Below are 11,839 nucleotides of genomic sequence, written 5' to 3'. Positions count from 1 at the left end.
TAACTTGGTAACAAAGTCTCGATACAACATTCCAACTCCATGCCATGAGCACCACCGCCGGCGCGCTAGTCACCATTGCTGCCAGCTCGATCATCTCCGGCCCTACCGCAACGATCAGTTGGATTGGGCCGAGGATCCCCAGGGCCGAATACTCATGGGCCAGTTCGGACAGCCGATGACATATACAAGGAAGATTCCTCAAGACTTGGTGATCAAGACGAGGACTCCATCCCACCGGCGTATTCGACTAGGACTCTTGTTATCCTACGCCTCTGGTATGTTATATAAGCCGAGGCCAGGCTGGTCGATAGATTATTATAACAACAATCATAGTCATAGGCTAGCTTCTAGGGTTTAGCCTCTACGATCTCGTGGTAGATCAACTCTTGTAATACTCATATCATCAAGATCAATCAAGCAGAAAGTAGGGTATTACCTCTATGGAGAGGGCCCGAACCTGGGTAAACATCGTGTCCCCCGCCTCCTGTTACTATCCGCCTTAGACGCACAGTTCGAGACCCCCTACCCGAGATCCGCCGATTTTGACACCGACAGCCGCCCCTCCCCCTAGTCCAATTCGGACTAGGCCTTGGGGGGGCGCGCGGCCTGCCCTAGGCAGCCCCTCTCTCTCTCTCCCCTAAAGCCCAATAAGGCCCATATACTCCCCGGCGAATTCCCGTAACTCTCCGGTACTCCGATAAATACCCGAACCACTCAGAACCTTTCCGATGTCCGAATATAGGCTTCCAATATATCGATCTTTACGTCTCGACCATTTCGAGACTCCTCGTCATGTCCGTGATCATATCCGGGACTCCGAACTACCTTCGGTACATCAAAACACATAAACTCATAATACCAATCGTCAAAAAACGTTAAGCGTGCGGACCCTACGGGTTCGAGAACTATGTAGACATCACCGAGATTCATCTCCGGTCAATAACCAATAGCGGAACCTGGATGCTCATATTGGTTCCTACATATTCTACGAAGATCTTTATCGGTCAAACCGCATAACAACATACGTTGTTCCCTTTGTCATCGGTATGTTACTTGCCCGAGATTCGATCGTCGGTATCTCAAATACCTAGTTCAATCTCGTTACCGGCAAGTCTCTTTACTCGTTCCGTAATACATCATCCCGCAACTAACTCATTAGTTGCATTGCTTGCAAGGCTTATAGTGATGTGCATCACCGAGAGGGCCCAGAGATACCTCTCCGATACTTGGAGTGACAAATCCTAATCTCAATCTATGCCAACCCAACAAACACCTTCGGAGACACCTGTAGAGCATCTTTATAATCACCCAGTTACGTTGTGACGTTTGATAGCACACAAGGTGTTCCTCCGGTATTCGGGAGTTGCATAATCTCATAGTCATAGGAACATGTATAAGTCATGAAGAAAGCAATAGCAACATACTAAACAATCAAGTGCTAAGCTAACGGAATGGGTTAAGTCAATCACATCATTCTCTAATGATATGATCCCGTTAATCAAATGAAAACTCATGTTTATGGCTAGGAAACTTAACCATCTTTGATTCAACGAGCTAGTCAAGTAGAGGCATACTAGTGACACTCTGTTTTTCTATGTATTCACACATGTACTAAGTTTCCGGTTAATACAATTCTAGCATGAATAATAAACATTTATCATGATATAAGGAAATATAAATAACAACTTTATTATTGCCTCTAGGGCATATTTCCTTCACATGCAACTATCCATGAACTTCACCAATCTAAACTTCCTGGGGTTATCCTCAAATTAGATTATGAGAAGGCCTATAAGAGAGTTAACTGGGATTTCCTTGTGGAAATGCTTTCCTCTAGGGATTTTGGTAATAAATGATATAAATGGTTCTCTTTTTGTTAGTTGTAAGGGTCTAAAACAAGGGGATCCCCTTTCTCCTATTTTATTTAACGGGCTGCTGATGTTTTCTGTAAAATGTTGATCAAAGCTTCTCAAGAAAGAATTATTGCCGGGCTCTCCCTAATGTTGTTCCAGGTGGGATCATCATCCTGCGATATACTAATGAGACCCAGCTATTCTTGCATCCTAGTTTAGATAATGCTAGAAATATTAAGTGGTTTCTTTCCTATTTTGAGAATTTGTCTGGTATGAAAATTAACTTCAGCAAGTGTGACCTGATAAGTCTCAATGTAGAGGAAGAGATTTCCAAGATGTTAGCTCAAATATTTTGTTGTAAGCAAAGCTCCTTTCCATTGAAACATCTTGGAGTGCCTTTGCATTGCTAAGCTTCGTAGGGAGGATCTCCAGCCCATTATAGATAAAATCATTAACATAATTTGTGGTTGGTGGGGAAAACTGCTTAGGTATGAAGCTAAGCTTGTTCTTTACGTGCATGTATTGCAAGTATCCCTATTTATTTGATGTCCACTATTAAATTTCATAAGTGGGCAATTAAGGCCATTACTTCTCAAATGGATCACTTCCTTTGGGGGAATCTTGGTGATGTTGGTAAGTACCATTTAGCTAATTGGGGGTTGTCTCCCAGAAGATTTTTTTTTTCTTTGGTGGACTAGGTATTCCAAATTTAAGGGAAGTCAATATGTATATTACTGCTTCCTGGGCTAAAAGACACGTTTTTGCTTCCAGATGAACAGTAATGCAAAAAAACATAGTAAAATGTTTTTAAAAATTTCTAATTTTTTTTTTGTGGATGTTCGTGTCATTAGTGTTGCAACCATGCTTAATTTTCATGCGAAACGAAGCACTGTAGTGTTTCGTCGGTGAAAAAACAAATTTGAGGTTATATTTTGGGGTAATATTTGCTGTTCAAATTTTTTTTTTGCACAGGCCAAAATTATTAACTTTTTTACCTAAAACTTTGCAGGTAGCATTTTAATGTGAATTTTTTTTACAACAAAAATCATTTTCGCGCCCAGGAGCACGTGCTCCCGAGAGCCAAATTGGATCGCTGTATTGCCTTTTCCTTTTCACGGCTCCTCAGCGATTTGAGCCTCTTGGCCGTCGGATCGGCTCCTTGATGTGTTTCCGGCCGTCCGATCCCCCTCCCGAACGCCCTCGACCGTTGGATCAAAACCGAGACCGCTACGATGCCCCGGTGTGCCACTGCCTGTAAAATTGGGTGGCGGCCGAGGGCATTTTCGTCATTTCGCGTAGAGGTGTATAAAAGGCCAAGGCTCGCGTGGGGATGACCTAGCCGTCGCTCCTCTCCCACTCCACCAGCCCCTCTCCTCTCCCCCCCCCCCCCCCCGCCTCGCCTCTCCCCCCTGGTCCAAACCCTAGGCCCGCGCCCGCCGCCACCGCCGCTCGCCTAGGCCATCCTCCCGCTGTGAAGGAAGCGGCCAGAGAGGGAGGGCGTCACCGGGTGTGCGCGTGCCTCCATGGATTCGCGCCGCGGTTGCCGGAGGCGTGGCGCCGCGGGTCAACCGCGCCGGGGGGTGCCCTCGTCGTCCCGTCTTCTGCGAGCTCGGTGTGCGCGGCGGACGGTGCCTTGGAGGCCAGACGATGCGCGCGGCCGAGCTACTCTCTCTCTCTCTATGGGAAGACACTTGAAACTTTTAAATACTATAAACATATCCTTTCAGATTTTGGGTAAAATCCCCGATTCCTTATTTTCCCTTGCCTTTTTTGATAATCAAATTCATATTTCTAGATCAAGACATGACTTCAATCTTGGAACACTAGATCTAGTATAGAAAAATCAAACTGACAAAATTAGTAACATGCTATTGGCATGGATTACGGAACTCACGGACACATGATCAAAGCTGCACGGGGTCACTTGTCTTAATCTCGATTCTCCAACATAGTCTAGAGCGATGGCTGGTGGACGCCGGTCTTAATCTCGAACTATACCTGGAACTGCCTTCCCGAGCGAAGGATCGATCTGTGATCGCCGCCGCCACGGACGAGGAGACACCGACGTTGCCAAGTCGCCGCCCCGTTGAAACCTAGATGCTGGAGGACTTGTACATCTCACGGTTAAAATAAATAAATTCCGCACTCAATCTTGCGACGCGTGCGCTTGCAGCCCACATGTGGAGGACCTGGTGGTTCACTGCATGCATGAGCAGCTGGGCCTGGTCGGCTGCTCTGCATAATGGGCCATACTTTGCTGCGCTAGTCCCTTATAAAATCTGCACTGTGCGGGGCCCCAGGAAAACTAGGGGCCCTGTGCGACCCGCACATTTGGTACACCTATGGGCCCGGGCCTGCTCACCACTGCTCCACCCATCATCAGGAGACGAACATGCTGTGTTGGGATGGAGGAGAAGGGCATGGGGATGTTAGTGACCAGTGACGAGCCTGCCCAGATCAACTTCTCCACAGAGGTACACCACCACAAGGTGTTCAATGTTTGGATGTGTTCTTGGGATGAATTATGTTATCTTTAATTTCTTGTGGTGGGTCGTGCAGGCTTGATGTACATATCCATGACTACTTGCTCAAGTGAAATATCAAAATTGCCAACATGTTCCTGGTAGAGGGGGAGATGCTTCCTGAATCCTTCAATTTGTAAGTACCATTGTTGCTTCTGTTTAGTATGCTTCAAGTTTGGAAGATTAACAAAATGTGGCCAGCTTGCTCCAGGGCTTTAAGATTGGAAGATGCAAAAACATGAAGTAATTTATTCAGTTGTTTTTCTGTTTGCATAGTGGTCCACAAGGCAGATCATCTTTATCTCAATATTCAAACAAAAGCTGATCTTAAATGGTTTGTTAATGCCAGATTTATTTGGTGACATGATTTTGGAGGTTTAGTTCAGTTTAAAAGATAATGCCATGTGACTTTTATTATTTATGTCTAGATTAGAGATCATATGCAAATAATCTTTTTTAATTGATATGGTAATTTACAGTAGATAAATGTTATTAGCTCTATACTATGGATTATTTCCCATGATTTTTGGGTCTGGTTGGCATAGTGATATTATCTTACAACTATCCCTTCCTGCCTATAAGTATAATGTATGTCCAGATCTTGCACTAAGCCATTAATTATGAAGACTTACCTTTGGAAAAATTTATAAAATTCTTTCTGCTAGCTAACTTTGCTTATCCAGATTGCATTGACATAGTGTTCGATCTTGCCTTCTGTTATTACTAATGCAGGTTGCAAGGTCAGTTTAGTCTAATGCAACCAGGATGAATGTGCATCAGTCTGGAATTGAGATTCTCAATATTCACATTGTCGATAACAAGGTACCTAACTATGTATATAGTGAAGTCTACTTCTTTTGTCCGTCTTGTTGTTAATAGTTTTTGCATCGCTATTAGCCAATCAGCAGGATTTGAATCATTATATGAGTGCAAGGAGGTGTCATGTGCCATGTAAATTGTAAGTTATGTAGGGCTGGTTATTGCAGTTTTTAGTTGGGTTGCGAGCACCTCATCTACTCAACATCAGCTATACTTGATGTGTACTTGCATATATGTATCTGCCGCATACCATGATACTAACGACACTTTCCTGCTACCTCCGTACTTCAGTATGGTAAAACTTTTCTGAAAAGTAATAAGGTAAATAGTCATTGTTTTGTTTGACCACGCAGAGGGCGCGCAGCCGGCTCTCGGACCCTAGAAATTCCAGTTTCTGTTTCTTCTTCCATATTTATTTTTTCTTTCCTTTCTCTTCACCCGATTGACACTAATTTGTTTGTATGCTTTCTTATTTGTTTTGCAAGTACAGATCATGGTGTTGATTGCTGACTCGCCTTTCAACAGGCAGTGCAGATTTCTTGGGTGTTCAGGTAGCTTATTTTACCTCCCCCTCCCCTCTATTTTTTTACTTATGTTTGATGCAATCTTGATAATTGTTTGTTCTCGAACGGGTTCATAGATGGTAGTAGAACTTCTAAAAACATTTGATTTCTCATTTCATAAGTGAGTTGTCGGAGATTCTCCATCTACAATTGCAGTGAACTGTACGTTGCAGTACGATAAGGGATACGTTGCAAGAATACATGTGTGAGGAGAGAAAAAACAATCTTGGCTTTAGAGCCATAAGGTGCTGATATAGTTACAGAGATTTCATATTTGTAATTTGATCCCAAGATAAACAATAGTGACGTATGTCCTGTCTTTTATAATGAGAAGTACTTTCGTGTGCAGTGGAAACAAATGATTTTATTAGTATGCCTAATCAAATGGTTTCGGAGATCCTAGGTTTAGTGTCATTGCAAGCTCTGGCTCCATTTTTCAGCATCAGTTTCATGTTGGAGTGTGTAACAAATTAGGTGCGAACCTGGAACATGAGAAAATGTACATCTGTAGACAAGGACCAGTTAGATGGGTGCCTCATTTCCTGTTTGGTTCATGTATTGCCTCTTATTTTTAGTTGAACTATCAGATCATCTGTGGTTTATGGATTCTTTATCGGTTCTATGAGCCTGACAGGTTGTTGCTTCATTTTCTGTTTGGCTCATGCATTGCTTTTCCTTTTTGTTTGTACTGTCGAATCATCTGTAGTTAATGGATTGCTTATTAGTTCTAGGTGTCTGGCAGGCTGTACACTGCATGGGCCCTATAATCATATTATTAACAAATAATATTTGAGCTTTGCAGTGTATTCGAAGATGAAATGAGCCATTTTCCCCATGCTTGGCTGATGTGTTGTTAGTACTTATTTCCTGCTCTGTTTTTTTGGTTTTGTAGATGGTAGCCTTACAGGCTTTGCTCCAAATGGGTAAAAGGAAGTTTCTACTTGCTCTTCTAAGATTCAGACATCAGGCACATACATAATATATCATCTCTTATGACTCTGATGGTTTGTATCCTGGAAGCAATTCGGGTCCTCTGATTTTCAAGCAGCTTGTGTCTTATGCATGATTAGTGGGTTATATACTACACTTTTTATTTTAAATGCGACCATATAGACATAGCAACCAAGCTATATTATAAATTCTATTAGTATCTTTTTCATTGTTGATGTGTTCTTCCAAAAATCTTGGTGCCCAATATTCTGCTTGGATGTAGGATTCATTATAGCTATTTCAATAGTCCTCCCGGCCAGGCGAATATGCAGTGAATAGCGACCTTGGTAAATCTTGCTGTCGGCTACATATTATACCATAGCTAGAAATTGTCTTTTCACTTTGTAATCCAAAGAATTAGCTTTTTGTTCTTTTCCGCAACTTTTTCATATGTAGGGCCTACATGTTCTGGCAGCTAATTGAAAGAAACTATCTCCAGTTCTGCCAAACACTACCGTAGTCACGTGTCCTATTTTTTAGTAATTAGCAGCACAAGGAAACTGATAGGTGTTGCACGCACAATTCCCCTTTGGTGCCGTGCAGATTGAAAAATCAACAAGTACCCTGATTTTGGTGCCAGACATATGATGTGTGCTCTTCACAGAAGTTTTAGTTGGCATACATGTGTGCAAATGGATATATCTATTACAAATGCTCACAATAATATGTTTCATCCCACACATTTAAATTAACTATAAGGTTTATATTTTATCAGATGCATGGGCACTTGTCATTGCAGCAAGAGTTGCCACCAAATCAGATTAGAAGTTTTTTAAACAGATTCCTATATTACTCTATTTCTGCCACCAAAACATTTAGTGAAGGCTCTTGGTGTTTTTAATAATTATAGCTACTTCTCTATTTCTGCCAATAATGCATTACTCCGCAAATGTGGACTTTTTCTTGGTCCCAAGTTCTGAATATGCATTAATCCAGCACCTATTTTTGACCCTGTAGATGAATTTATCCCTGGGTGTTTATGCACGGAAGGAGGAGGCATACCAATGATAATTTTAATCAAACCAGTAAAGGACGCAACCGTCGGTTATGGTGTCGAGCGACTGAACTGTGTGAACTGGTAGTGCGACTGTTAACCTCCTTGAAACCATTCACGTTCGTCCCTCTTGAACTCACGCAACAGACAAGCAATTCTTCTTTTATAACTGCAGACAAGTATGACTCCATACCCTTAAATTTCCTGCACTATTCTCAGGGTCGTTGAATACATCATGTAACCCCACATAAATGGTTAGGAGCCAGCTAAATTTTATTTATCTTTGATTCCCTACCAAAATATTTTTACTGCATGTGTTAGGTAGGATCTATAAGAGTTGTTGCTATGTATATGTTGTTGAAACCACCAATGTAGTTAATCTCCGGCTCTTCATCTTTCTTAGTTCAAGCCCTTCAGAGAATGCTTTTAAATTTATGAACTGAATTTAGTTCAAGATTTAGCGAAAATGCACGGTGATCTTTACAACTTATCTATTTCCTTTTTTCTGTGGGACTTCTTCAAAGATAATAATTTGGCAATAAATAATGTTCAGTAATCATGTTTCCCTTTTAATCACTATACTTTAGTATTCTTGGTATCACAAAATCTTTGAAACCTGATACCACTCATGTAATTAGCCATTATTTTTGTCATAAAGTCCCATGTCTTATCCGTTTTTCTTTCAAGGGAACAGACCAAACCAAACTGTGACTTCATTTGTAAATATTTGAAATTTATATTATGTCTCTTATGTGATCTCAGAGGACTTAATTTTTGTGTGCGGACCTCAAGCTACCTTTAGTGACTTACAAGCTATCAACCAACAAGAGTTTTCCCTGCTTTTGGAGCCTGCTAAGCTATCAACAAACAAAGAGGTTGCCCGTTCTCTTGCTAATGAAATATGTATTTACTAGAATTTTTGTTATTATTAGAAGAGGGTTATATTTTTATGGGAGGCTACATTTGTAATGGTTCGGTATTTCTAAAAGGGTACATTTCTTTGTAGGTACTACGCTGAGACTGAAGAGGATGCTAGCCAGCAGCTCACCTCTCTTGCCGTCACCGCTGAGCCGCCATGTCTCCTTCAGAGGCTTGTTGTATTGCTACATGTTTATGCTTCTTATCCACTCACCCATTGTAGTGTAGGTTTGTGTTCTTGGATCACTTTCCCTCCATTTCTTATTTTTGGTGAGTGGGTGAGTTAATTGGGCTATTTTCCTCTAGGTCTGTTGCGGCAATTGAATGCTTCAAAGGATTTTAATGGAGTTCATTGTAGCTGAGTCGCGAATCTCCAGCTTGCTTCCATGTCTTTTCTCACTGGAGACACCTCCTGCCGGCAACGGCGATGACCGCTACCCTGCTCCTCTCCCAGCAAAGGCATGTCTACCTCTCCTGTGAAGTTAAGGCCATCTTTGCCTCTTCCTTCATGTTTTTCCTCTGTTTTTTGTTACACGACTTTGTGGTGCTTAGTGTATATATCATTCCCTCATGTCCATTGATTGAACAACTCTGCTACGTGTGATTGCATTAGCAAACTCCATTTTTGTGTATGTAGAAAAACAAAGGAAACTCCATTTTTGTGTAAGGAAACTGCTTTTTTGTGTAATTGCAAACAAATGAAACTCCATTTTTCTGTAATTAGAAACAAGAGAATTTTAGACGGTGAAGACCGCTGCCCTAATCCTAAGAGCCTACTGACATTTCACCAAATCTTGTTATAATTTTTTTATCAGCAGCAGATACTTTTAAATTTGTCTTTACAATTCCAAGTACATGACCATACCGATCCTTCTATTTTTGATGTAGCAGAACAAACGTTCGTAATTTATACACCTAGGCTCAGCTTCTCTATATTTATACGAAGGCCTGTAGCGTGTTTCTTTTGTTTTCAACTCGAGGGGACCAGGTAGGACCATATAGACACAGTAAAAGGCCAGTTTCTTTGTTCCACGCCTTACAAAAACGAGCAAGGCTGACATAATATTTCAGCCACCTTATCAATTGTAGGCTTAGAATGATTTGCTTCATCCAAGTGTTGTCCGTCAACAATTCCTTTGTTTGTCCATGTCAATTCTGATTTTAGTGGATACATTTGTTTTGGTACGAAGTGTATTGTTCTTATGTTTATTCCTGGTATGTATTGACTGATGCAGTAACTGATGTTTCAGATTATGAAATCCTTATTTAATGAATCACTCGGTAATTGTCTTGTATGAATGCATATGCTGAATCTGGGTTCCTACTAATTCAACATTACCCGCTTAACCAAAACATTGGGACCGGCACCCTTGCGCCAAGGCGCGATTCCGATCTAGTTGTTAATAATACGGCTACACCGAAGCCGTTTGTATACCTTAACAACCTACGTCTTCTTTTGTGTCGCTACTCTGTAAGCGGTGGGGCGCGCCGAGGCGGGCATCAGCCACTAGTGTAGGTAAGTTCTTGATGGTTCATGTGGTCATGGAATTAGAGATGAATTAGCATATCCAAGCGTAGAAGAATGCCAACAAGCAAGGAAACTGAATCACTTGGATTCCTTCCTTATAGAGTACTAATTAATAACATAGTACTAATATCTTTGTAGCGAGTATATGTCTATCTACAAGTCTAGTACGTGCAGTTACACGAGCCCATCGATCTTTCCGGCGTGTTTCTCGCGCACTTTGTAGTCGTAGTTGGGGGGCCCCTCGAGCTGCAACACAATGGCGAGCATCACGTCGGCGGTGAGAAGGCTGTCGGAGCCGGCGTTGTGGGCGACGCCGGCGCGGCGCTGGACGCCCAAAGTGTTGGCCACCTTCTCCAGGCCTCCGTCCTCGATGCGGCAGGTCTTGGCAATGTACTTGGCGTCGAGCACCCACGGGCCGAAGAACTTCTCCACGCGCCTTCCGAAGTCCTCGAGCTTCTGCGGCAAGCCTTTGCTGCCTTGGCGGAAAAGCATCCTGGCGAGGTAGGCGAAGTCGTAGGAGCCCGAGAAGGCAACCCACGTGAGGGGCTCGGGGGCGCCCCTGCCCCGGCGCGGGCGGCGGTGGTTAAGGCCGGAGCGCATGAACTCGTCGGCGAAGTCGCCCGGGTCGATGCCGTCCTCGCGGAGCCTGGCGAAGTCCATGCCGTGGGCCTTGAGCATGGCTATGGATTCCGGCGCGTGCGGGTCGAGCCGCTCGTCGAAGCCCCGGAAGTTGAACTGCCACACCACGGGGTGGCTGCCCCCGGGCCCGGAGAGGGTGACGCCGAGCTGCAGCAGGTGCTTCAGGTGGTCCACGTTGCGCCTGACGAGCGCGTAGGCCTCCTTGGGGCTCCGCTTGGCGCGCGGCGTCGCCGAGTCGTGCACCGCGCCCGGGAACTCCGTGTCGATGGTCACCACCGGGTGCGTCGGCAGCAGCGCCGTGATGGCCGCCATTTCCTTCACCAGGTTCCACTTCCACACGTCGCGCACCTCGACCTCAGCGGGGCCCCTCGGGTAGAACGGCGTGGCGGAGCTGTGCAGCGCGCCCGGGATCTCCGTGTCGATGGTCACCACCGGGTGCGGCGGCGGCAGCAGCGGCGTGGTCTCGTCGGCCTGGTTCCATTCCCACAGGGCGGGAACCTCGACCTCCGCCGGTGGCTGCGGGGCGTAGTGGACGTGGCGGGCGAAGGCGGGCTGGCCCACGGGCGACGAGGGCGGCGAGGGCGTCCTCGAGCCGCGACCGCCGCGGCGGCGTCGGCGGCGGTGGGCGTGGGCGTGGGCGTCGAAGGCGAACCGGTCGACGGGCGGCGGCTGCATGCGCACCATCATGGGCCCGGGCATGGGCATGGGCATGGGCACATGCAGGAGGTGCTGCTGGTCGTACGTGGGCTGGAAGGGATTCCAGACCATGCCGGGGTGGTGGTGGTGGGCGGGGCCGGGAAAGACGGCGTGGTGGTGCAGCGCGGAGGGCGGGTGGAAGAGGACCGGGCCGCCGTCGCCGGAGAGCGCCATGGCTGCTGATGGAACGGAGGTGGCGGCGTCGTGTCGGCGGGAGTCTCGATCGTTTTCGCGCCGTGGAACGCGTCGCGTCTGTTTGTGTTGCGACGTGAGTTTGGTCTGATTTCAATATATAGAGACGCGCGTGTCGGTGCACG

The 11,839-nt window shown here is 45.0% G+C and overlaps 1 protein-coding gene and 1 long non-coding RNA gene across 2 annotated transcripts; one reads left to right on the top strand and one right to left on the bottom strand.

The window, feature by feature from the left end:
- The first annotated feature begins 8,222 nt into the window (after window positions 1-8,222).
- LOC120968248 (uncharacterized) lies at window positions 8,223-9,413 on the top strand. Its single transcript, XR_005762539.3, has 3 exons — window positions 8,223-8,616; window positions 8,748-8,887; window positions 8,966-9,413. It is a non-coding gene; the product is annotated as an uncharacterized lncRNA (long non-coding RNA).
- Window positions 9,414-10,361: 948 nt separating this feature from the next.
- On the bottom strand, window positions 10,362-11,177 carry LOC120968641 (probable CCR4-associated factor 1 homolog 11). The gene has a single exon (XM_040395554.2). The coding sequence runs from the start codon at window positions 11,136-11,138 to the stop codon at window positions 10,362-10,364; it is 777 nt and encodes a 258-aa protein (XP_040251488.2). The 5' UTR covers window positions 11,139-11,177.
- Between the last annotated feature and the right edge of the window lie 662 nt (window positions 11,178-11,839).

The sequence above is a fragment of the Aegilops tauschii genome, chromosome 7, assembly GCF_002575655.3.
Source record: "Aegilops tauschii subsp. strangulata cultivar AL8/78 chromosome 7, Aet v6.0, whole genome shotgun sequence".
NCBI classification, from domain to species: Eukaryota; Viridiplantae; Streptophyta; class Magnoliopsida; order Poales; family Poaceae; genus Aegilops; species Aegilops tauschii.
The sequence above is the reverse complement of the archived record's forward strand: the minus strand, read 5'-3'. Positions and strand labels throughout refer to the sequence as shown.